At 38.4% G+C, this 27,797-nt stretch overlaps 1 protein-coding gene across 5 annotated transcripts in view; it reads left to right on the top strand.

The window, feature by feature from the left end:
- The window catches only part of LOC124169347 (high affinity cAMP-specific and IBMX-insensitive 3',5'-cyclic phosphodiesterase 8-like), an 86,080-nt gene that overhangs the window by 17,438 nt on the left and 40,845 nt on the right, over positions 1 to 27,797 (top strand). For 4 of the 5 annotated variants that reach the window (XR_006867098.1, XR_006867097.1, XR_006867099.1 and 1 more), the window contains exons 2-5: positions 11,506 to 11,583; positions 25,332 to 25,522; positions 26,119 to 26,178; positions 27,475 to 27,535. Coding sequence is in view for 1 of the 5 variants with exons in the window: in XM_046547933.1 (XP_046403889.1) it covers positions 11,506 to 11,583; positions 25,332 to 25,522; positions 26,119 to 26,178; positions 27,475 to 27,535 (390 nt within the window). In the remaining 4 variants the exon portion in view is untranslated. Of the gene's footprint in view, positions 1 to 11,322; positions 11,427 to 11,505; positions 11,584 to 25,331; positions 25,523 to 26,118; positions 26,179 to 27,474; positions 27,536 to 27,797 lie in introns of those variants that run through there. The other variant, XR_006867100.1, reaches the window with a different exon arrangement.

The following is a 27,797-nucleotide window of genomic DNA, read 5'->3' as shown; positions in this document are numbered from 1 at the left end:
GAAAGCTCTATTTACTAAATGTGATCATTTGGCTTACTTAAGACTTTCGCTTGGGCGAAGTTCATCGGCCATGCGTCTTGTTGCCGTAGCTAGCAATCTTGTTGTCTAACTGACAGGGAATTTAGGAGCACGTGCCGCGACCACTTTCTCTCAATGATTACCAATTTAAATAATTTCGTCGTCGTCATCGGGAGCCAAAGCGGAGTCGACCACGCCTCTCGGCGAGGCATGTCTTGCGCCGGAGGTCAGACCCCCGCTATCCCCCTCCTGCCCCCCCCCCAAACCCCCAGTCCACCTCCGCTATACATTGTGTGGGGGGGGGGGGGAGAGGAGGGGGTTATATACCAATGGAGGAGGTCCGCTTGTGAGGCACGTCGCGTGGTGTCATCGGGTGACGATGCTCATTTGTTCCACTTACTCGACGTTCCCCGTCTCGTGAATTGCTCCAGCGAATTGTTTATCGGCGTCAAAAAGAGATCCTCGACCGTTCGCGAGCTAACTCCGCTGTGGGCATAAGAAACCGTCTCTGCCGTTGTTTGGAGGAAATCCTTTCCACGAGTCGCAATGGAAACTAGACTTAATTTATTTTCGCACTTCATTAGCGAAACAAAGCGACCCAGGTTTGGGAAGTTCATCCATTACTATCAAGTTGGCCTTGGTAATGGTTTAAGTATTGAAACCTGGGTCGGTATGCCATGTCAATACATTGCTATTACGCTCTTTCTTAGTATATATTGCTATGAAAAATATCGTGCATCTGTTCTGTTTTTGATATAAGTCCGTCTCTATGTTTCCTCTTTCTTTTTCATTCTATTCTTATTATTAATTACTATTATAATTTTTTCACACTGCTACGCCTACATCTTTGACTCTCTTTTTTCAACTTAATTTAAATAGCAAATTTCTTAATGCAATTTCTAATGAAAATCCAACCCACTATATAACTAATATAACATAACATTCGAATGTAAAATTAAATTTAAAATTGTACAAAAATAATATTTTATACTAAAAACTTCTCTCACTACAATGTTCGAAATCATATTACATATCGTTGTGTGTTAAATAGCAAAGATACAATATGCGATGGGATGCGGGCAGCAAATCTATTGTTTCGTGTTATGAATGGAAAGGAGTGATATGGCGGCTGAAATAACGTCAATTTTCGACCGAAGGCCTTTCCAGGGACAGTATTACTATTCGGGGTCAACTACGAACTGTGTGAAGTATGAACTATTGACAATGGTTTCTTATTTCCCATGGTGAAATTCGCATGAATTGCCATGAGAAAAAATTCTCCGACTGCGCATCGAACCGCGGAAATTTGGCTATCCATGGGAAATTAGGAACCTGGATAGCGTAGTGGTATGCATAATGGCCCAGAAAGCTGAAGGTACGTGGTTCATTCCCGATTCAGGGGAATCTTGTCTCATGGCAACTCATGTGATTTTCAGCGTTCGTGGAGCGGGGTATTGAAATATTACGAAATATTTTCTTTGTTTTTAAACTGCTGGGGTTTGACTTGCATGCCTGCTTGGTATCGTCTTGATAACTTAGCCACTTCTAAACCTGCCGAAGGTCACAATAAAAGTTACTGATAAAGTTCTGCAGTTGCTATTGATTACGTGTAATGACCTAATAATTAAAAAGATGTGAAGAAAAATCTGTTTGTATTGGTTACGGTGGTCCCGAAAAGGCCTTATTTTTGTGTTTTGACAATCGTGGGCTGGTGTGTGATTGCAGATATCATTTAACGGTATGCATGGGTTTATTTTAATTTAATTCGGTTGTTGGACGTTAAACGTTTTTGAGCGCTTCTTTTCGCAGAAGGGTAGGGGGAGTTTCTCGCTATGTGACATCTGAAGTAGAGGCCGATTGCATTTATCAGCGTAAGAATTGAGTAGGTTGGAAAGTAATTACTGGACCAAGCACATCTTTGTGATGAAAGTGTGCTATAACGCGTATTTTTTATTACGCCTCGCTTATTAGGATTCTCATCATATCGTGATATTCACGGCGAAGCTAATTTAAATGGATATTAATGAATACGTGAGTAGGTTCATTCGTTCAAATAGCCAATAACTCGCTCCCCATTCCACCGGAGAAGCCTATTGAATATTCATTGATGCGTTGAAATCATTGAATAAGTAAGACAAACATCTCTGGAATAAATAATATTTGTTTTGTGACAAAAAAGCATCGATCCCGTAAGACCTGGTGAGATCTATCAAGTCAAGAAAGCTTTCATGGCAACCTCTACGGGTATTGATCAACATCTGGTCTCCCAATTGCGGTCTTATTTGTCGATTAAAATATATTTTTTGTGTTCCAGTGAAAATATATATATTAGTTTAACCTAACTGTTTTAAGACTAATAGGGTGGTTTCCTTCATCAAAGAAAACGAAAGGCATTGATTTCGATTCGTTACCCATCATTATAGTATATTCATAATATACAAATTATTTGATTACGGAGGCTTCCGCGGTGAGTTGATTGGTGATGGTTTTCCGGGTTTACACCGCGTTGATTCATGTTTTTGCGCCCGAAACTGTCGTCCGCAAAAACATGAATCAACGCGGTGTAAACCCGGAAAACCATCACCTACAAATTATTTGGTTTTAGAAATCCCAGTTCAGACCAATGGCAGTGATAAATTTTAACTGCATTTAAAAAAGGCCAGATTGGCTCCCATGCGATGCCACTCCATGTGACGTCGCAGGGACCTAGATTCTATACGAGTAGATAGGAGTTTTACATCGCGTGAGATTACCAATGCATGCATGAGGCACAGAGCTCAGGGAAACATCTCTTAATAATCACCTATTAAAACTGCTTAAGGTTGGAAAGTTTTCTTCGTTTGATAAGGTATTAATAATCCTTATTTTAGCCAAGCGCTACCTAGCGTGGTACTCGGCTACCTGCTAGCATCCTGCGTCGTATCAGCCCTCAAAGCCTCGCCCCAAGGTCACCTCACTTCTAGGCAGCGGGAACCAGAACAACGTCACACGGAGTTTTCCTAGCATTGCTACTTAGCCGTCGCGTTTTCGCGCGCTAGAAAATGTTCACTTTTCGTTTGATCACGGAAATACGTACTCCAGGAGTAATAATCTTTCGATTTAGGCAATAAAAAATAATAGGAAACCACCCTTTTCACCCAAGAGTGACGATTAAATACTAAAGTTACACCGAGTGTCGTGAAGATTTTTACCCGAATTCTAGAGGATTAAACCTATCGTTTTCTGGTTCTTAATTATTTATTTGTAATCTACGTCACTTATCTCTATCATAAAAAAATTATCGTTATTTCTCTCATATATTCCATTACGACAATATTATGAAAAGACAATTTAATTTATTTTGAATGGAAGTGTGCATTTAATCTGATCATGTAATTGATGAAGATACATTAATTTATCATAAGTATTTTTGCCGATAATGACGCGATATCTCATGAACACTCAAAGCTTCGAACTTCGTACCTTTGGTTGGAGAAGCGGCTGAATTTGGCAGTCGGTTAGTTTTTCCTTGTGGATATCTTTTATATCAGAAGTGGTGAGGAAAAAGTCATTATCGCTTAATTATCGATTTTTTTCATTTTTAGGCCATCGTCTAGGCTGGGAAAATGGAAGTGAATCACATTTCCTACTGATTACTTGTTATCTCACATGTTAACAAATTTACGTAACGAGAAAACTTCATGATGTTGGAAGTGGGCTTTTTTATTTTAATGCAGTGGGAAAGTTAATTGGAGTCCAGTTGCTTGGCTCATACGATTGATGATAGGGATGATTTTCAATCTTAAAGAAAAAGGTAGTTAAGTCTCACATTTTGTATTCCTTTCGTCTCACAATCGTTTCGTTAGTCATCTCACAATTCGTTAGTTAGATTTGTTCTTTGTGTTTTGGTTTCCATGCCTATTTAATGATATTTTCATTTTCACATTTTTTTTCGTTTTACAATCGTACTGGTTCTAATTAGAAAACTATTTGATCCCTAAGTATTTTCTGAGAAGTAAGGCTGCTCTAAAGATCCATAGTGCCAGAGGTATCTAGGTATTTACACCTCAAGCTTCGAAGTTTTGACAAAGGTGTTACTATTTGGTTGGATTACATTGCATGTATTTATTTTTTTCGGATGATTAACCTATAATGTTTCTAGCCATTTCGATGCATCTCGCATTTATTGCTGATAGCGTAGCAGATTCTCTATTTCTTGTAGAGAAATTCCTTTCGTTATTCGCTTTCGTGAACGTTTCTGAAAACACTCGCGCTGTAAGTGCTGTTCTTGCAAAACGTAGAAATATCCGTTAGGTAATATATGTACGAGTAGTATGGACATAAAAACTAATGTTGGTAATGCATTGTTTGAAAATAAATTAAATCAAAGGAATTTTATTTCTAAGTTTAACTGATATGATAAGCTGCGTTTAAAAAATTAAGCAATATTTAACGGATATTTATAAAAAATATCAATTTTGACAGTTATTTAAAGTGGCAGAACTGCCACTTTAAGTCATAGCGAAAAATACCCTCATTTATCGGTAGAGGAATGTATTAAATATGAATTCTAATTATTCAAGTTCTTTAACTTGAACAGAACTTCTTAATCATTAAATTAGTCCCCGCATTCTATTATTGATGATAACCTAGGTATTTTCGTTTTCATAGCCTTAAGAGAAAGTAAACCATTAAATTTATATAGTCTGTGAAATGTTAAGGTATAATGGTTTATAAAAATCACCTTCAGTAGTCCATACTAGGGACAGGGATCTAATTAGGGACCGTAGGAGACTTATTAGTTTTTCAGGTTGGCTACCATGAAGTAAGCAGTTTGTGTGCTCAAGAGTGGTATCTATTTTTGAATTATCATACTGTCTTCAAAGAGTAGTGTTGTGTTGTTATATTTTTTTTTAAGGTCATGTGTTTTTGTGCTAAGTATGGTAAGTTTTATTGCTGTCGAATGTAAAGAAAAACCTACTTCAGTGTCCTAAGTTAGGGTATTTTAGTTTTATCATGCTACAGGCTACAGAAAATAAAGGTGTCCCAAATAAGGGGGAGGTATTACTAACTTCGGACAACCCGAAAAACAAAATAAAAATAAAACAACGGATGGTGGGTTTAAAATTCCTTATTTCCAAAGTGCTTTGTCTCTTCAGAGCTTTGGTTAAGATTTAAGGATTGTGGTTATTTAAAAAATAAAAAATAAAAATGTTTGAACACAAATTCTGACCCAATTATGGGTTACTGACTGTACGATAAATATTTCTTCAATATTGTATCGATTGTAACTCGTTCATAGTTTTTGTAATAAATAAGTTATTGCTAGGTTTTAAACCCCTAGTAAACTTTAGCGCATTCGACTTGTTTGTTTTCGTATGTCGCATCTCGGAGGTTATTTTTTTTAAGTCAATCATTTTTGTGTTATCGCTCGATTTTATGCAAATGGGGAGATCTGTAAATGGGTCGTTTTTAATGATTTTCTGGCAAAACCCGTCGTCGCGGCTGGACCTCAAGGGCAGGCAGGGCGGCCGGCATAACCCACGGCGGCCGAAATCTCACGCACGGGAAAAACTTTCACTTATTGGAGAATTATTAACTTCTTTGCGTAGTCTCTCTCGGCCGAGGTCATCTAATGCGTTCCTTCGATTGGATCGCGTCTCGCTCCAATGATTGCTTACCTTCCGATGGCCTATATTTTTGCATTCTCTGGTTCTTTCTTTATTCATAAATTCACAAGCTCCTGCGGGTGAGTTTTACAATGGCTTCTAAAGATGAATCCATCGTCGTTAGTTTGGAGAAGCACTCTTTTTTATGTTACTCTTTGTTACTAGCTTGTTGACATTGTGGAGTATTTCGTTAAGAGGGGGCTAATGCCGACGCCGGGTTTCTCTCCACCCTTCCTTCCCTTGCCCTTCCCTCATGGCGCAAATGACCTCGGCTGTCGGTCGCCTCCTCCAAATACCATACCATACCTTGTTGATATTTTGTTACTAAAATTAGTTCCCCTGTATTATTAATGTATAGATAATGCGATTTATACGGTAAAAGATTAGCTAAATACAATGTACCAGGCATGTTTTATTCCTAAACACCACCTAGAGATCTTAAAGGAATGGCAGAAGTAAAGAAAGACGTAATATATGCATGGTTACTGGAGGAAAATAAAATTTGTAACTAGTTATGTTCAATACATTTGGTATAAATGCTTGTCTTCGAATGTTGGAATGCCTAAATTTATTCTCTATATTTAATGTTCGCTATTTTTATTAATGTGATTTTTTGTTTATTGTATTGTATATCATTCTGCAGTTTGACGCATGGTATGCGTTTAAATGTGGAACCCTCTGAAAAGCCTTGTAGCTTAGAGGGACCGTGTATGCTAAACGCAATAAATGGTTATACTTATAATTGACTGAAAATAAATGTATACACTACTCGCACATCACTTACTATTGTACGTTGGTGTTAATTTCCCCGTGATGATGTTTTCATTGTAGAGGAATGACTGAGGTGTGGTTAGCGATCACTTTTTTCGTACGTCCCAAGATTGGTTTAATGCAGCTCTCCATTCCTCTCTCCTATCTGCAGACTGTCCGATGTAACTCATTCGGGGCCATCCCTTGCCCTTCTACCCTTCCACCTGTCCTTCTACGATCGTTTCCATCTGGCCATCATGTCTCATAATGTGAAGAACTAAGTTGTCCTGTCTTCTGCTTTTTGGAAGACTTCTCTTTTCTCCCACCCTTCTTAATGCTTCCTCATTTAATGAACTAAATAAATTCTTTACGAATTTTTCGGTAGCACTATATTTTACTTCAGTTGACGGCTCCAAAATATCGGATCACATCTTTAAGTGGCGACTTTTGGAAGCCCACTTAAGTGCGCGGTTGGTGGCAGCACACTTAGTGGCCGAATGTAGAATCTCCTGTTGCAGTATTCGTGCCACATGACCTTAATGAATGAAATTCACATGCCAATACCTTATTCAGTGAGCACTACTCCAAACTTTTTAACTCAACCTTGCGGTTGATTCTCTGAATGAACATATTTTATTGGAATCAATACAGTTATTTTCAACCTATTTGTTTGTCCCTCAATTTAATTTCTGCTTTCTCATTTGGTACATATCGCTAAATGACTTTTCTGTTTCTATTGTTTCAAGCCCACATAATGAATTGAATTGCCTATTGAGAATTTTTCACATTTTGCTAGAATAAAAAAAGTTTTATTTACTGTGTCATAGCTTGAAGGTGGTTTTCGTGATAGAAAAATCCCGTGGACGAAATGGTTTTTCGGTCCATACCTTATTAATATTTTTGATCGTGAAAACGTCTGGGTTTAGTCGTAATAAAATTTTCCAAACTATTAATTAAATTTATTTTTATTGTTTATTTTGTAATAATTGTAAGTATCAAACTAGAAAATTGCAAAGGTTACCGGGTATTTTCCCAACCTACCTCAGAGTATGCATTATCTGTGTTACTGTACATGTAACTCGCCCAAAGTTCTATTTATTCAACGGGAAAATCTTGAAATTTATTAGCATGCATTTTCATGGTCTAATAGTGCTGGTTATGAGGCGAAATGTGATTGAATAGATTGACGTATGAGCGTGAAATATGTCATTTGTTTTACATATTTCAATTTCAAATGCATTTTATGAGAACTCTTTCAAAAAATTATTTGTTGCAGGCGTCTCAATAAGCCATTTATTCAAGAATGAAATTCGCAGTGAAGAAATCATTTTGCATAACCGGGATTCGAACCCGAATCTCCCACTTGCTGATCAGATATACTAACAGTTACACCACCAAGCTATTTTCTAAGGCGAAACCCGTGTAGAACAAAGGATTTTTTCATTACTAATTTCATCCTTGGTGTCTTTGCGCCGTGCACGTGACTGCGAACAAAGTTACTTCTCCCATCGAATGCTTTACTTCATCAGCTATTCGATACATTGTTGACTTTGAAATGGGAAATTTTAGTTGTGAATTGGATGACGTAGCTCCTTTGACCATTCTGTTTGTAAAATATGTATGCTATAATTCTCATTTATCGTTTACTGGGAAATGAATTTTTATGATTTTGTGCGTTATCTGTGATAACTCATATTCAGGGAGGTATCCCTAACTTGGACAACCCAAAAAGCAAACTAAAAAAATAGGGGACCGGGTTGGTGTAGTAGCTAGAGTGTTGGCTTCCCACCCCGTGGGCTCGGGTTCAAATCCCGGCGGTGGCAGAGAATTTTCGGAGACCCTGCTTGGATGTTGAGTGGAGGACATTTTAAGTGCAACACTCAGTCCGTCGGATGGGACGTAATGCCGTGGTCCCCTTGGCGCCTTTCGTTAAGAGCAGGCTAATGCCGACGCCGGGTTTCTCTCCACCCTTCCATACCTACCCTTCCCTCATGGCGCAAATGACCTAAGCTGTCGGTCGCCTCCTCCAAACACTATACCACCAACTAAAAAAAAAACGAATGGTGGGTTTAAAATTCCTTCTTTCCAAAGTGCTTGTGCAAAAAGCTATCTCATATTCATGTGGTTTTGATTTGTAAGTTGATTTTTCCTAGGAAACGAATTTTCTCCTTTTTCAATAGTTTCTTTCCCGAACGAGAAGGTCCTCCTTTCCAACGTCTGTCTGCTTGTCTTGCTGTCTTCACAGGCTTAAATCAAATTGATCGTGGGTTTCTTCGCAATTAGTAGACCAACAGGGACCTATGACGGCTCCAACACGTTCCATCTTTCAGAGCGAGCGGCTCTGTTTTCCTGTTTTTGATTCGGAAAATTATTTTGACGGTTAAAATATCAAATCCCTGTGTCAGGAAAATATCTTGCTGGCCGGAAATATTTTCCTCGTTCAATCCGTTAAAATTAGACCCATCTTCTCCTTCGGTGATCTATCACTGAATTTGGTTGGGGGCGAATTTGCGATTCATTGCTCATCGTGGGAAACTATAAGCCCGGCGATAGTGAGTTATTCGTTCTACTTGGGTTGAACCTTGCCAGCACTGTCTCTAGTAGCTAACCTGTGTTTTAACTAGCTTCCTTTGACCTTTGCCATTCTTCGTTTTGTGGTGCATTGAGAGTGTTCATTGTTGAAAGAGTGAAACGTATTCGCGAGTCATTTATTGCTGAGAGAGAACAAAAGAAGTTTTATCCGCCATTTTGTCCCGCTTCGATGGCGAATATTTCATAAATGCTCTTGTAAGTAATTATTTCATTCACAAAAGCCGTATTTTGCCGATATTTATCAGCTTTTGTTCCAAATTTCTTTCATTTAATTAGCATCAACGGTATCGATCCTGCCTGAAAGGAGCTTTTGAACTGTAATGGGAAAATAAGTAATCTCTTAAAAAAAAGCTTCTATATTCCGCCCAGTGGCGTAGCCAGGGGGGAGGTCCGGGGGGTCCGGACCCCCCTGAAATATAAAATCACAATAACTTTGCTTCATAAAAGAAAACAAAATATTGAAAAATCATTAATTTACGAAAGATTTTTTTAAGAAATGAAGTTTATTCGATTATGGAAAGTGTTAAAATTAGTTTAAAACCTTCTACTTAGTACTCTTGTTTTTCAAAAAATTTCCCCCTAATTTTTGGCCCCTCTCCCCCCCGAACGAAATTCCTGGCTACGCCACTGATTCTGCCGCTCACTCGTTAATTCAAATAAAAAATCCGCAAAAATATATTCCTCCAGAAAATTTTTGGACCCAACCCACGGTGTCTACCAACCTTGGAGTACGAGAAAATTTTTTAGGGAATTCATTCGGACCGGGAATAATCTGGAAAAAAATCAACTTTTTTCTTACGTCGGATTTCTTGCAATTAACATGAATTCCTCGATTAACGCCATTTATAGGTTCTAGAAAACTATGGGGCCATTTGTAACAGTGATACAAAAACTGTGTGAGAAAAGTTGCGATAAGCTCGAAATATGATCTCCAGAGTGACAGTTGAATGATTTGAAATCGCTTGAGGACTATTACAATTTGCGCATGAATTACCTGACCATCATCACCTCTTGTCTTCATTTCCTTCCGATCTCTTCCAACCCGCCTAAGTTTACTGCGGCTGCGTTAAAGTTGCCCTCACGGAATATTTTCTAGTAGCTAGCAATTACGCAACACTCATTGATAGAAAGGATAGGAAATGTGTACAATGTACATTTCTTATTAAGACCTAAAAAAAATCGGAAAAAAGGCTGAATTTAATTGTTCAAAATTAGAAGACACCATTTATCAGTGGCTTAAGTAATTTCCAAATACATTTAAGTGATAGGGTTGGGAGCTTCGATGTTTGGTCGCTAATCCGTCCATATAATAGCGTTAAATCGTATGGAAAGTGGAAAAAGGTATTCTTATTGAAAAATTAAATGGGAAAGAGCAGTAAAACATTTGGCCTCCATACACGGTATTAGTTTTATGGAAAAGGTTTAGATGAGCGATGTTAAAATGATTGCAGTCAAAGCAGCTTCTTGGCTTGCATTGAATAAATATAAATAATGTCTTTAAATTAGGAGGGTAAAATGGTACATAAATATAAATATTGAAGTAATTTGGTGCTTTAAAATTCTGACGTATCGCCGTAATCACGTAAGACTTACCTGGAATTTTTGTAAAATTTCCCAGGGAAACCGGAAATTAAGCATGAATTTTTTGCTTTGATCGGCTGATTACCCGGAACTTATTTGGAAAAACTTTTCATTTGTAATGTTCCTCAGAAATTTCATTCATCGTCCGACCTAGATGTAAGCTTTTTAAAAGCCGTCGAAGACAATGCCATTGATTATGACTTGTAAACAGTTGAAATCCTTTTCTGTAATCAATACAATCTGTGGAACATTGCATAGAAGTTATTTCCAAATTCCATGTTGAGATTTCATTCTTCGAGGCCTGAAAAGGGAGTAATTTGAAAGTAAACTTGTTGGTCATTAAACTCGTCAATTTTGAATGCGGTCAGTATGGTTTAATGCTTTGTGTACCAATTTATGTGGAACATTGTATTGAAATCTTACTTTGTGTCGTAAAAATTGTTATAAACCATTCATTTAGCATTTTCTTCTGAAGTGAAGTTGGAGAAAACAATAATGCGTGTATAATTCTCATTATACCGTAGTTATAATAGCATGACAATCGGGGTATGGTATGCGATTGAGTTGGCGGGAATGCGACAATGGAATTTGGAGCCATGACAAACAAATGTATACAAATAATGTTTAAATGCCCCGATTACCTCGTTAAAGGTTCTGCGAATTTTTAAAAGTGGATGAAGTGGGTGGCTGTTTCGCTTAGCTTCATCTTTCTTCCTCGCCTTATGGAACCATAACTGCATACGTATTGTCGTAAGGCTGCTTTTGTGGAGGTACGCGAGGCAGCTGAAGACCCTAGTAAATTGTTATTCCGGTATGATATTATGTGATTCAGAAGAGGTAATTTTTATTTTTGTGTGCCAAAAGAGGTGTGGAGGAATTTTTGATCCTTCATTTATTTTTTTCTTTTTCCTTACAGTCTATTCCTGCTCAACCTACGAGAACACCCCGGGCACAATGTGGCCCTCTCCCCTACCTCCCAACGGGTCCTTTAAGGGTAAGCACAAGTTATTTTGTTCCAATGAAGTTCACATTTAATTATCTCCCATTGACATTTGAACAGAGAAGATTAGAGGACCACATAATAATATTGATACATTGATTACAATATTAATTATTTTCAGTGATGCGATATAATATGTGTATGTGGACCAAATGCATGAATGTGGGTCATTCCTTAACTTCATTACTCAATTTAAGGTCGCTTTGGCGAGTACAATAATTTCAATTCTTCTAATGTTACAAGGGCTAATTATTGTGTAAAATAATCCCATATCACTAATGCCTTGTTCAGATTACGATTTTTTGAGCGAACGTCCTAACGATAGTTGGCAGAACTAGCTGTGTGAATGCATATCCCGACAATAGTTGACGTAGTTCCGAACGTTGCCACTTTACGATGGTTAGGCGAAGGGAGAACGGAGAAAGAAGCGACAAGAAAAAGACGATAAGTTCGTGAAGCTCTCTTCGCTCTATTTTTTCATGGATTTGTCCAAGCAAGGAAGATTATTGGCGGAAGAAAAATTGTTTGTTAAATACACGTTGAACACAGTAATATCTTGATCCTGCATACCTCAACAGCTTTGCTAACCGTCGATTTCTCGTTCACTTTAGATGTCAGCCCTAGAGGGCAGCACAGGTTTTAACCATGCTTCGTTGTGTGAATGCACTATAGTTTCAACGATTGCTGGAACAATCGTCATCTGAACGAGGGATTAGCTGCTTGTTGATTCGTTCGTTTGTTGCCATCTGTTATGGACGCCGATGTAAACGATGTTCCCATTCCCTCGTTAAGGTGAAGTAAGTAATGAAGTGTAGGAATGGCCCACATCCATGTCTTATATCTCATCACTGAAAATAATAAATTTTGTTATCTGTGCATCAATATTTTAATATCTCATGTCATCTTTCTAATCACAACCGTCATGCACTCTTTTTTATTCCATTGTGTCTCTTGAGTTTTGTGTACTATTGTTTTATTAGTCTTGATGCTTTTGTCTTTTTGATCATTATTGTGAATGTTGTTATCCGTTGGAAATTAATAACTAAGTACATGAATGGCTGGAGGGGAGGGTGGAAGTACAGTTTTATCGAATGGACAATTTTTGTCGGATTTACACCAAATTTAGGATATTTCACTCATTTCACTTTGTAAAAAAATACTAGATTTGGACGAAAGACGGACCAATATTAAATCAATCCCGCGCATGTTCTCATTATAATAAGGGAATGGTACTTCGTTTACATCGGCTTCTGTAACAGACGATCGAATCAACAGGCGGCTCAGCGACATGACAGAAAATATGAGTAAATGTGCATTTAGGGGTACCATCTGAGGAAAATAAATCATATCGAGCTGAGAAGATGATTTTTCAAGTGTACACTGTGTAACGACGAAGAAAATAGTTTACTTTGCACCAACACCATGCCCCGACCCAACCCTAGCGTAATCCGACCCGCCCACATCGAAATTTCGATATCCATTCTCTCGGGTTTTTATAAATTTAGAAGGGCGAATTATTGTATAAATTAATGTCGTAGCACTTAAGCTGCTTGTTGATTCCGTCGTTTATTATCATATTTAATGGACGCCAATGTGAACGATGCATCATTTTATCATCCCCTCATTAAGATAAATCCCATATATAGAATGATTGTAATTCTATTTTCCGTCCCTGTGTCGATCCAAAATTCTCTCTTCATAAAGACCACCAACAGACAACCACCACAACGTAAGGGTATACAGTAAGTGGACCTCAATGTATGGATCCATTTTCGGACAAGAAAATAATTAATCCGTATTTTACCGCTTAAGGCATTTTTAAATTAAGTATTTTACGTATCCCCCAGATATGTATGTCCCTTCAACTTAACAAATTATGAATTTGTAGTCGAAGCTCCTTCTTACATATCTAGGGTTGTTTAGAGTGTGAAGTATGTAAAAAATCATAAATTTGGTGAAAATCCGACAAGAATTGGCCATTCGATGAAACTCGACTGCTAATATGGGGAGATTTATATTGAATGTTACGCTAGTGCACGGCGCGGAAACGTGGACGCTGAGGAATGGCGAAGGAAGACTGAAGGCGTTCGATATGTGGATATGGCGGGGAATGGAGACGATGAAATGAAATAAGGGGGATAAGGTGCTAGGAAGTGGTAGAAATGGTTGGCGATTAGAGGTAACATTTGGATGAGATAGGAGGAAACATTATTTGAGTGGAGCGTGTACTACCCTGGGAAGAGATAGTGAACATTATGTTGGAGGGAAGAGTATTGGGGGGAGGGGGCGGAAGGCAAGGACTCATTGAAAGGGAGTTTGTCTTACTGCGGAATAAAGAGGTAAGTTGAAAAGGAGTGATTCGTAAAGTGCTTCTTTTGAAACTGCCTTCCGCGGTAAGAACATTCATTAGTTTCTTGTCCGGAAATGGATCCATAAATAGAGGCAATCGGTTACTGTATAAGCCATTGTTGTGTCGGCTGTCTGCTGATGGCTTTTATAACGAGAGAACTTTGGATCAACGTAGGGACGGGGAATGGAAATTAAGCCCCTTTGATAAATTATTCACAATTATTGTGAGTGGGAGGTAAATTTTTCATTCCTGTTCACTTTCCGATTATCTTTTATATCTCGCGTATTTTTCCTAGAAGGGCCTTTGTAGCCCGGTAACTGCCATAACATCCACTGCTTCCGTTGTGGTTTATTTGTTTATTCATTCATTTCCAACTGATAAAACCATTTTATAAAGCTGATCAAATGAAGATAGCGACAACAACCATGCAAGACAAATGAGTGAAGGATGGTGTTGATTTGATAGATAACATGAAATACAAAAATTTTGATACATAGATTAATATCTTACTGATTTTAAGTGATGAGATATTGTGCATGAATGTGGACCAATTTCTGGAAGCATCCCAACTTTTCTTCTGAATGAAGCTGCATAATCATGGAATATATAAAGGTGCGTAGCAACAGCACCAGCTGTTTTGAGAAGACGGGAGACCCCGCTGAAATAGGGGTAGTTCGTAGAAGAGAGCCGGCTAAAGATGGCTGTAGATCGAAGACCCCTGACACGGACAAGTCAATACCATTATCTTTATCCATTCTATGACCCAGGGGCGCAACTAGGAATTAATGCTAGGGGGGGGGGGGGGGGTTACAGGCGCAACTATTACTGGGGTGCTTGGGGTATTGCATAACCGCCGGGGTAAGCGGGAGGTGCGGAGGCCTTCTGCCGGAAAAAATTAAGATAAATGGTTCAGAATGGTGATTTTTACGGCCTTCTGAGGGATATTTTATTAATCCTCACAATATTCCATAAGTAATATTAATCCAATTAAGTGAAATAGATTTAACTTAAAAATTTCTGTGTGCTCTGGGGGGGTTTTATCCCCCTAAACCCCTCGCTGCGCCACTGCTACGACCTCTTGATTCATTTTGCAAGTACCGCGGAAACAAGTAGTATAGCATTCCACGGCCCTGTTTTCCTTCTGAATCTGATAATTTGAATTTTATTTATTGTGAATATGACGTGAAATCAGTCGCAATCTCGTTGGAGAAGTGTGGGAAAACGTTTCCTCGAAATATTTGTATTTACGTCATTCTCGACCAGTTCCTTCGCCCTTAATTCCCATAATTTTCCTCAATTATCTCCTTTGTATGAAAGACTCCACATTTTCCTTTATTATTGCTACAGCGAAAAAATGCCTGGAAACGGCTGTTTTCGAGCGAAATCACTTTCGCCGCGGTTCTTTTCGCTCATGATTGCCAAAAATAAGCCTGGTTATTATTTTTGTGAATAAATATTGAAGTGAAGGTCAGTGTAGTCGTGGAAACGCCTCAGTGTCGTGATTCTGCCGGCGTAAACGTTAGTCACACTTTTTTATTGAGGCCTTTGTTTAATAACGCGCCTGTGACAGATTCTGCTTCTCATTGTTAATTCCCATGTGCTGAATTTGTTAGGTCATTGGGTTAGAAATATTACACCACGATTTATACGAACAATGGAGCACTTTAAGTATGCGTAATTTATTATTTTTCAGAGTTAAGCAATAGCCACCACACTGCCAACCGCAGCACAACACAAAACTCACTGTGTTTACAAAATATGGCCAACTTATTTCAGCAGCTATGCTTCAAAGTTGCTTCAAGCCCTAAAAACAGCATTAGAGAGGATACTTACGGTAATTCGCAGTAGACGATTTGGAGTCTTGAAAAGTCTATGATCCAAAAACTGACTGTCGCGGATGGAAGGGTTGCACTGGCGGGCTCTTTTGTTCACGGTTTTTATGACCTTTTTGAATTTGAACTTCTTGAATTTGTCGCATTCCTTCGATGAATTTCAATTCATCCAGCTATTTTCCGCGTATTGCTTTGAAGGGGGCGTGGTCCCTCCCTTGGTGGTGCTGGCTTCCAAACTGCGGCAAAGTGTGCACCATTGCCACGAGTCGAATTGATCATTACGGCTTGGAATGTCACTGCTACACTAAAGCTTGAATCACTAGATCATTTGTTCCGTCCATTTCATGGAAAAACTACCCTTTCACGCAATAATTTTCAGAGATTGCTCCACGCATGGAAATCCCACCCTTTTTCCATCGCCAAAACCATCGCTGGTACTGTCTTTTAGCCAATCAGAACACACAGCCCCTAACGCTGATTGTAACGCCACGCTTTTAATTCAACGACAATCGGGTGGTTTCCTATTATTTTTTATTGCCTAAATCGAAAGATTATTACTCCTGGAGTACGTATTTCACGCTTTCAGATTTTTAAATGACGATATCTATTTTTCGCAATTAAATGAAAAGTGAAAAATTGCAAGAGCGCGAAAACGCGACGGCTAAGTATGAATGATGGGAAAACCCCGTGTGACGTCATTCTGGTTCCCGTTGCCGCGAAGTGAGGCGACCTTGAGGCGGGAATGTGTGCGCTGCTGCGATGCAGGCTGCTAGCAGGTAGCAGAGTACCCTGCTAGCCGGTATCGCTTGGCTTAAGTAAGGATTATTAATATCTTATCAAGCGAAGGAAACTTTCCGACCATAGGCATTTTTAATAGGTGATTATTAAGGCATGTTTCCCTGAGCTATGCGCCTCATGCATGCATTGGTAATCTTAGACGATGTGAAACTCCTATCTACTCGTATAGAAACTAGGTCCCTGTGACGTCACGTGGAGTGGCATCGCATGGGCGCCAATCTGGCCTTTTGCAAATGAGGATAAAATTGACTATTGCCATTCGTCTAAACTGGGATTTGTAAAACCAAATAATTTGTATATTATGAATACACTAATGGTGGGTAACGAATCGCAATCATTGACTTTCGTTGTCTTTGATGAAGGAAACTACCCTATTACAAATACGGAAAGTGACGGAATAAGCGATGGAAAAAGGGACGGTTAGAGTGACCATGTGATTGATAAAATGATGGGTCAAGCCAGGGGCGTTGGGAAGGGAATGGTTTCGGGGTCTGGAGCCTCCCCCCCCCCCCCCGAAATATAGGAACGCTATTATTTTCCTTCATTAAAGGAAACAAAATATTGAAAAACCCTGAATTTACAAAAGATTTCTTTGAAAAATGAAGTTTTTTCGATTACGGAAAGTGTTAAAATTAGTTTAAAACCCTCTGCTTTGTAACTTGTTTTTGAAAAAAATTCCCCCCCCCAGTTTTTGGACCCCCCCGCCCCGTCGGGACGAATTTCCTGGTTACGGCACTGGGTCGAGTGATGGGACTCTTTTGGTCCCTAAAAACCTATCGCTGCCAGAGCTATCACTCAGTAGGGACGGAAAAATGTTCATTCGGAAAACTATGTTGGTAATTCTGCTTTCCATGTATTTTTTATCTCTACAGCCGGGGTTAACGGTGGTCGCAGTGTGTATATTGCTGCTATTATCAGCACAGAGGTGTTCATTAGAGTGCCATTGCACTTCTTAATGGCAGATGTTGGAAAACAAAAGAATTGTCGGTTTGCCAAAGGAAATTAAAATCATCTCCTTTTCATTATGAGAACATTCAAATAAATTTTGGCTTACCATTGATCTCGTAACAACTGATAAATTGAAAAAAGTATTTTGTAACTATATTCCATGCCTGGGTAGTATTTTCGGCTTACGATATATCCATATTCATCGGCACATATTCAACTGCTTCGACTTTGTTAATAGATCGAATCAATGCCTCAGTCCCTGTCCACACGTACGGGTCAGGCCTTAACTGCTTTAGCGGTAACTTCTAAGTGTAAAACCAGTGTTAACCTTATCTCTCTCACTTTTTTACACTTACCTTGATCTGCAAATTTGCGAGTTTAGAGGACGTAGGCTTTCATGATAATTGAGTTTACACTCTTCTAGGAGACCTGGTCAGTCGAGGGGGAGCGGTGTCAGTATGTTCGGAAAATCATAGGATGCCCTGGAACATAACGAAAAACTAAAAGATGAATACTGTTTAAGTCAAATACAGATTTTCTCCTCATCCCTTACGCTTTTCTAAACTCGATATTTGAACATCGCATTAATTATGCTTCATTCGGGCGATACTTCATCCATTAATTACTGTTATGTTGTAATTTTTTTTCTGGGTCGTACGTATAACTAACACATTAATCGCACATTTATCTAATTGTAAGAAATGAATATTCGGTATAATACTATTTGGGACCGTGAAAAAGTCTGGAAATTCAGGGAAAGTTCAGGTTGATATTTGTGTTTATACACTGTGAGATGCTTTGGCGCTTCGTATAAACTTAACATTAAGGAAAATTTGTTTCTGCAGAAAATTGCCGTAAAAGCAGTCATTCCCTTGATAAGTTAAAGCCGCGTGTTTTCTAAGTTTATTGAATAATTTTTGTCGAAAGAAACCGGTTTTTCTCTCATGCGCTATCTGTTATCTTCATCAATCCACTGTGTTGGTGAAAAAATCAGGTGAACGAGCTGCATTGGTTGTTTTAAGTAATGCATATTTATTTATCTTAGCCGTGGAGTATCAGTAATCTGTATTTTCCATTGAGGTGGATTAAGACATGAATTATTGGAAGTTGACTCACGTAGGCATTATGTAACACAAAAGTAAGTGTTAACCAAAGATACCTAATTCCTCCTTGTGAAATAATCCTTTACTGTTGTTTTTGTATCCGATGTAGGTTCTCTACTTGAGAATAAACTCGGCGCGTCGTTTATGTATGACGCTAGGCTTCAAAGTGTTAACTTCTTGCCTCTAAGGCAGTTTTTCTCCTGGATTTGGAGGTAAAATTATCTCCCCGGTACCATAAATCCTTCATAGGTTTTCCGTGTACTCAGAATAAGTTGAATTTCGCCTGGCAGTGGTGATGATTTAATCGCTCTCCTCGAAAGAAACCAGTTTAGCAATTTTTATATCAATTGTAATCGTTTATGGATTGTGTTTGCCTCATGTGCGATAGCGTCAATGGGTGCTATTTTTATTACGATTGCGCCTTATAGTTGTCTCATTTGAATTTTTATCGAGATGCTTTTGTTGCTAATGTAACCTCAAGGAAAAACATTTATATTGGAACATAATTATGATAGCAGTTATAGCTGTGATAAAAGTTTAATTTCTCGCAGTAGCCATATTGATTGAATCAATATTCTAGAAAGTTACCAGCGCTACTACCGATCTGTTATCTCCGTAAATCCGATGTATTAGCGGAAAAAATAATTTGGCCAGCGTTGGTGAGTGTTGTTACCAATATGCATTGGCTCTTTATTTATCTTAGTCGCAGAGAGTCGAGAACCTCTAACTAAGAATCTTTGATCTTCATTCTCCGGGATTTTAACATAACAATTTAAATTCGGATGTCGTGTTGATTTAGCCTTTTTTATCTAAAGAAACCAGATGCACTATTGTGCCTGATTTATTCTCTTTGTTAATCTATCATTTGCGAAATTATTAATCAAGTGAGCGCCAATGACTACTGCTGTTTTCTTTTCAATCGTTACAGCTTTAGCTCTCGAGTTGATTTGGCAGGTTATGTAAACTTCAGGAAGAGCAGAATCATAAGAGGGCATCCATTAATTAATTTCGTGAGGGGATTTTTGCGGTTTTTGGACCCCCTTAGGGAGATATCGTGAGATTTGGCTTGTCCCCCCTCCATTTAATCTCACGTGAGATTGTTTAAAATGCGTATTTTTAATGTAAATACTTAAATATGGCGTTTAATTATTCATTGTGTTGGATTTATTAAAAAACAATTCCTTTAATTATTTTTACATAAGATTTGTTGAGACTAGTATTTAAGATTACTAAGGTCGTGGTATTATAGATATGAAATCAAATTTTCCTCTGTTTCTTGCGGAAAAAAATCACGTGATTCTTGGCAGGACCCTTTTTCTTTAAACTGGCCATACGATGTGCTCCGAGACTTGGAGCGTAGGCTCGCATGTTCTCTGAATGACAATCTAATTTCACATGCGAGAATTTTGATTTGATCATATTCGTCGAAATTAACTAGCTTTACCTTCGACCGAGGTCTATTTTATACATTTATCCAATTTTTTTTCTCCGGAAAGTTAATTAAAGTACCGTAAATGTGTAATGCGATTTACGGTTTCGCAGCTTGAGTTTAAGTGGTTCGAAGTTCTTTGCTTGTTGAGGATAGTTTGCGTAAATAAATTTAGGGAAATATATTTATTTAAGATGATTATCATAGGTGGAGCAAATTTGTTCGAAAATGAAAAGGAGACTTCGTTGATTTCCACTTTAAAAGACTTCGTTGATTTACTATTAAAAGTATTAACTTCCACATAGTTGAGCCTAATACAATTGAACGGACAAATTTGTTCTACACTTCGCATTTTTTCTCGAGAATTTTTTTTTAGCGAGTCGAAATGCTTCACGGTACGGTAGCATCATCTGGCCGTATTGTAGAAGCATGTAGACTTGTCACAAAAAATTTTAGGAAAAAAAATACGAAGTATAGAACGTTTGTTTCTAAAATGAAATTTCAAAATGTATCGTTTACCGCTATTAGTTTCGCTTTCATTATGGCGATAGTAATTTTTATTAAAGCTCAATGTTATCGGAAACCATAAACATAATCCTCTATTCTCTGGCTAACCGGTTGTGATAACATTGATTAAGCTAGGGTGAAGTCTGTGAGGACTATTAGGATTACGGTTCTGTGCTTAGAGGTCTTGGCTAGCGTGGCGCACTCATTAGGCAATTAAATCAAGAAACAGCTATGGTAAAAGTCGAATTTAACTCGGTAGCTATTCATTGAGTTCCTCTCCGTTCTCATGATTTGAAGTAATATTTCGAGCGTTAGCTATGTTGATTTGTTCAATGCGATATGTCAGTGATTTATGCTTGATATTTATCAAATGGCAATTAATATCAAGGAAACAGCTATGGTAAAAGTCAAATTTCACTCGGTAGCTATGTTTATTCATTAGGTTCCCCTCTCATGATTTGTAGTACTTGGTGTAATATTCGTATGTAACCATGTCATTTCGCGCGGTAACGATGTTGATTCATTAGAATGTGTCTCTATTTCAAGCAGTGTGTTTCTTTCAAGGTAAATAATGAATGAATTTTCTGGTTTCGGATTGCTTTTATATTAATGTCGTCCAAAATCCGCGTTCAAAATCAATTTTCTCGAAAGTAACCGGCTTCGCCCCCGTGCGAAATATAAATTCTCTTCATTAATCCTGCCCGTTAGCGATAACATCAATTAGTCGGGCGTCAATGGGTTTTTGTAAGCATTGGAGTTGGCCATTCTCTTGTCGACGGATCGTGAGAGATGCGCCTTTGGAGCGTTGGTCCGCGTGACGCACTGGCCAGGCGATTCATCTCACAGACACATCGTTTGTCCCAAAATACCTCTCCAGGGAGCGCGAAGATCGAAGTGCGCAGACGATCACTTTGGCCTCTTTTGAGGCTCGCGGACGTCACATGCACTTGCCCGAATCGATTCATCTCTTACCCTCCGGGGAAAGACAGGATGGAAAGAAAACAAGCGAGCCATTCATAAATAACATGACGCTGTTTCCCATCCGAGCTGCTTCATCTGGCCCCTCATTTATTTACCCTCGCGCGGCTGCCTTGCGTTTCCGATTGTCTGGACTACCTACTCGATCTCCACCCAAGAAATCGATTTGCTGCGTAAATATTCGTTTTATATTTTCCAAGTACCGCTTCTTCACGTGGTAGGCCAACAGAAACTTAAACGAGAGCTATTGCCAGTGGCGCCGACTCCATGGGGCCTGAGGGGGCCCGAGCCAAGGCCGTAGCCAGGGGAGGGATCAAGGGGGATTGATCCCCCCCCAGAAATGAAAAAAATTAAATAGATACCTTATGCTCGCTTGGTGCTCACACGACGATATTATATAGCGGCGCAGGGACATCTAGCAGTCCAATGCGACTTAAGTCAATAATTATCTAAGCGAATTTGTAGGTGCAGTGTGTGAAATAATAGTGCTGTGAATTAGTGATTCATTTGGTCGATGCAAAAAAAAAAAACTAGAAGGCTAAATTCAATTTTGTAATAATATTTTTATATTTTCCTTTAAGGGTTGATAATAAATATGTATATTTAACCGTATACGCTATTTTATTTATCTTATAAAAATAATTTTATGCTTGTCTACTATTCCATAAACCCCCCCCGAAAATATTTTCTGGCTACGGCCTTGGCCTGAGCCCCCTCAAAAATTCGTTGTGGAAAAAATGTGTCAGGCTTGTCGATTTTCCCCACAGTGTCCAGATGTCGAGATTCGAGTTATCAGGATTCTAATGTTGATCGTATGACTCTTCTAAAATGCTTAAAAAACTTAAAACTCACTACTTATAAAATTTCTCGGGGCAAGATCCCCGGTTTTGGCCCCCCCTATATTTTTTGCAAATTGGCATCCCTGGCTAATGCATGAAAGTAATTCATGTATCTATGATTCTTTGGTCAGTTGATAGCCAAGCAGCTATCGGAGATGTAAGCTGGATTTGCAAGTAAAAAAATCCTGTAAGACCCCGCATGTGTATTAAGAAAAAATAGCATTTTTTCGCAAACCCCCGAAACTAATTATTGCGGGAAAAATGTAAAAAAAAGAATTCGCCGGCCTCGGTGGCGGCGGGGTTAAGTCCTCGCCAGCCAAACCGAAGGTCGCGGGTTCGAGTCCCGCCTGGGTAGGTAGCCCCTATACCCAGGGAATGTTTGTGTGTGATAGTCGTAGTTATATGTTATTTCCCCAGTTGTAAAAGGCGTCAAATGGGCTGTTTTCGGGGAGATGAAAATAAAAATAAATAAATAAAAGAAGTTGCAAATATCTTGCCCCCTCCCCTCGTTAGGTCCCACGGGTATTATGGAGCTACAGATAAGGATTTTTACTACAACCATTTTTCCCAATCATGCCGAAAATCTGAACTGTGTGAATTAATGGATGAAGTACCCCATTTTAATGCATATATCGACTGGTCCATCATGGAAGACGAACTTTGATCTAAGAGGGAGTCCATTAATTACGTGATTAGGTGATTTTGGCGATTTTTGGACGCATTCTCCGCCCTTGGTGAGACATCGTGAGATTTCCCTCTGATGAACAATCTCACGAGATTGAATAATCTCACTAGATTGAACAATCTCGTGAGATTGTTCAAATGCGATTTTTCAGTGTAAATATGTTAATCTATGCTTCATTGCATTGGAATTATATAAAAAACAAGTTTTTAAATTAGTTATAACTAGGATTTAAGATTAATAAGATCGCAATTTTACACTGTTTCTTGCGGAAAAGTTAAGTATCACGTAAAACTTAATTATCACGTAATTTTTTCCAAAATTGGCACTTGCCAGGAACCTCGTGAGATTGGGTGAGAATCGGCTCGACCCCAACCCCTCCAAAGCCTCACGTAATTAATGGACTAACTTATTTTTAAGCTCCACGTTGGAATAGGTAGTTCGTAGAACACGTATTTCCATAGGAAGTTTAGTCAATACTCAATGCAGACGGAGAATGCCATGAAGTACTTAACATTATAAATGTGGCGTGGCTGAATGGATTTCGTCTCTTACTAAAAATGCATCCTTATGCAGATGAGTAATCGGAGTTGCCTACTCGCAGGGGTAAAAACCTTGACGAAGAAGCTACTTACAAATATGAACCTTTGAATTATTTAAAAAATAATATCTATTGCATAATCTAGACCTCCTTTCTTCATAGTTTCACTTCGCTAAATAGTTTTTCTTATGCTTATACGTTGTTTGTGCTAGTTGGTTGTTGTTTATGTTTATGTGGTGTCAGTCACAGTTGCTTAGCTAGCTGGTACTTTTACCCTTTTTTACGCTTGTGTTTGAATTTTGTCCTGGCTTATTCAATATCAAATATTTAAAAATAACATTTCGTTTGTTGTCAGATTTGTGTATGATTGTAAAATTTTCCATTCTGATTCCATACACTCTGGAGGGACTAGTCAATTAAATCTTCTTTGATTAATGATTTTATGCCTTTTATTTGACAGTTTTAGTTTAAATTGCAGCTGTTATTAGTTACTTTGCATACATAGTAGCCCTACACACATTTTCCCTTGCCTTGGGGCTTGACTCAGGTAATAACTCTTTGCATGTAATGCTGGAGGATCTTAGAACTTAAAGGATCGAATTTCCATAGGGCTAGGGAGGCCTGTGGGACCAGCGTAATTTGTTCATTTGCTCTAATTTCCAACTTGTAGTGGGCTAAATGTAATTGTGACTTAACAAGAAAATGACCAGAATCATTTGACAGCTAACCTCTACTAACTCAATCGTACTGCATAGAATATTTTCTCTGTCGTCTTCACTCTCTCTGACTTTTATTTTTATGGTACCTATTTTGTTAAAATATAATTAAATTTTTTTCTCGTAGAAATGGAGTTATACCTCTTATCTTCCTTAAAAGATCAACACCTGTCAAAATAACAGTTTAAGCGTTTTCAATTTATTTGTTATGCATGCTTGCATGCATAACAAATAAATTGCATGTTTTATTTCGGAAATCACTGAACTATATTACGTGTGGCCATTTTGATGTATCAGCTAGCACATCTATGATTCAACATTCCTTATTCATATTTAAATAAATGAAAGGTCGTAGCACTTTTCCACAAGAATTTTTAATTCGTACATTTACGTACATTTTTCATTTATTTACATACGTAATTTTTTAATTGGTACGAATTAAAAATTCTTGTGGAAAAGTGCTACGACCTTTCATTTATTTAAATATGTCTAACTTCCACCAATTGAAGCCTGAATCTGTTGAACTTATTCCTTATTCAAGTTTGAATGGAAATATGCGGCATATCTGCCATACCAAGTGGTGTGTGGTAGGGCAGGGGAGGCAGGAGCCGCGTGACTGGTTCATTTGAAGTTTTTTATAGTAAAAAATTACTCAGTTATCTTGATACACCAAGGAATAGGTTATTTTGAGTGAAATTATCCATTTATTTTCTCATGAAGGTATGAAAATTTCAAATAATTACTACCCGTCAAAATGATAAATAATGGTCCTTCTAGGTAGCCATGCAACCCTGGTCCTTCTAATATTAAGTGTTGCAGTAGTTTTTCATGCTGAAAAAAACACTCTTGAATTTTTGTAGTGACGAGGTCATTTTGGAGGATGGAATGGGGAGAGTTGAGGGGGCTTGTATACTGTGTGTGCACGTGAGCCCATAATTTCTCTCAGCAGGCCCACCCTCATTGCGTTCATTTCACTCCTGTTTCACTTGTTTCAAATGGCCTTTGTAATTGTTGTTCAGCTGTTGCTGGTCTTCAGCCGGGAGGATGCGGTGGGTGAAGCACTGCGATCGGCTGCATCCCGGCTTGGCTGGGATTGCCGTGTTGAGAGGAAAACGGCTCCTGCTCTTCAGGCTTACAAGGAATTACAGCCACACCTTGTGATCATCGACAGGCGCCATACAAAGGGACTCGACGGTGACGAACTGTGCAGGTAATGAGGACAAAGGGAATAGTGTCGTTGTTGTGAAATTTACAGCATGTACTTGCAGAAAAGAGGCCAATTTGACACTGTTAATTAATTATCAATTGACTATTAGGGCTTCAGGGTATCAGTACATATATCCTTGGAAATGGTGCTCCATAGGGATCATTAGGAATAAATTGTAAAATCTCATGTGGAGAGAGCCAATATGTGATGCCTTCTAACATCTCTATTATGATAGATTTGTCTTGTCACATCCTCTGCTATTTTGTTCATTATTGCTCTAGCTTTGCAAGAAAGTGTAATAATTTCATAATATATTGATTCATAACTTAAATGATTAGTTTATAATGCAGGATTTAAAAATTGTAAAGTGAACTTCTGTCTTAAATTCATTTTCCTGTTGATGGCAATTTGCTATCGCCTTCTAGGGCTTTACTCTGTCTCATTATTGTTAGCATAATTTAGGGGCCTGAAAAAACTGAAGCTCCTTCATTAGAGTATTGCATTGTTTTTATTTTGAATTATGGACTGAAATAATTTTCTGTAGTGCTTTTTGTCATGAATTCTTAGTGACTCCTAATAAGCTGATTTTTTTCTCCCAGGTCAATCCGAAAATGTAAAGGTGGCCAGTTTGCAGTAATATTTGCCGTAGTTAGAAGAAGGTGAGTGAAATTACATTATCACTTCTGAAGGAAGTGTATGTTGAGAATTGATTAAAAGAAGTTGAGTTTTGGGACTCTGGCCTCTCCCCAGTGCTCCCTCATAATGGCCTGTTGGCGAATGCCGTTTCCCTAGGACCTTCCCACGGTAAAGGAGGTTGACCGTGGTGTTTTGAAGGCACCATGGACCATCATATTTATCACTTTTGCAAATGTGAAATATTTAAAGTATTTTTGAATACTTTAACTATCCTATCTACAGTCCGGCCACCAAGAGTTGTCGGATGATATTTAGATGGGTCTAGTTCGGGGTAGGTGGCAAAGTTGCCAGGTAAGAAAGGGAAATGCCCACCTCACTGGTAAACGGAAAGGCTCCGTGAAGAATGGAGCCGGAAGGGACGACGAACGCAAAGGATCCAAAGGAAGAATCCTTTGTTTTGGCGATTTGCAGAAAGGGCTTGTTTTGGTGGTTCAGGCTTATTTCGGTGCACCAAATGCATGTGACAACATCTTATGACAAGGCGAAGGTGTGAGGTGCATTTGGGGGACAGCGATTGGCTGAAAACCATGTTGGCGCAGGGTTCTTCGCCACTCGTTTTGCGCTTTCATCGGACAACTCTCACCGGCTGGACTGTACAGAAAGACCTTTATGTGGTAAAAACTAATGGAAATTCTGATTTGATCCCATTTGACTTTCTTTTCCCAATGGTGTGTGGTTATTATTATTGTACAATTAACTGTGATTTTGCTCACATACCTTTTCTGTGATTCCTTCTTTAAGGCATCGAATAGTAGGGTGTGGTGACAGAGGTAATGATTTACTTTGACATTATCATTTTGGTGCAGAATTTTGAGGCTAACTCTTAACCGAGCTTGATGGTCAATATAATATCACCGTGTATCGGTGGTTCTCTCTTCTTCATCTCATATATATATATTTTGTGGCATTCAGTATATTTTTGATGTATGAGTCTCATCTCAAAGTTGCAGTGTTGGGGGAATCTAAGAAATCAGTTGCTTAACTCATTTAGGTAGTTATTTATACGTACTGCATGTAAGTGAGAATGCTCTTTTAAAATGGGTCAACATCTTGGACATAATAATTAATTGGTATTAGATTTTTATGGAGTACTGTTTTGACCATTTGCTCTTGATACTTTCTTCTAAAATTTCATCAGGATTACTGTCAATGCCAGTTAAAAATTAGATTCAATAAATTTGGCTGAAGCTGAGTCCTCTATTGTCATAGATTAATCTTTTCTAAAATTTATATTAATATGTCTTTTCCATTTTTTGTAGTTACGTGGATAAAGGTGATGACTTATCCATGCTGCAGATAATAAATGTTGGCTACGATCGGGTGAGTCATGTAACTCCTGTCTGCTAACTTTAAGTGTCCTTCTGCAACACTATGTATGCTTTGAAGGATAATAGCCATTTTATATCTTTTCTACGTTTAGTTCACAATTTTCGGTCAAATAGTACAACACTCTAAATATTGAACTCAACTAAGGTTTTCGCTATCTTCAAATGTAAGTTATATTTTAATGATGGTTGTGCGTCTTCTCATTGAATGCTATTTTTGGTGAGGCGATTTTGCATTCTGTGTGCTTGTCTTTTGC

This window comes from Ischnura elegans, chromosome 12 (genome assembly GCF_921293095.1).
Source record: "Ischnura elegans chromosome 12, ioIscEleg1.1, whole genome shotgun sequence".
Taxonomy (NCBI): domain Eukaryota; kingdom Metazoa; phylum Arthropoda; class Insecta; order Odonata; family Coenagrionidae; genus Ischnura; species Ischnura elegans.
This window is presented reverse-complemented; position numbering and strand designations above follow the sequence as displayed.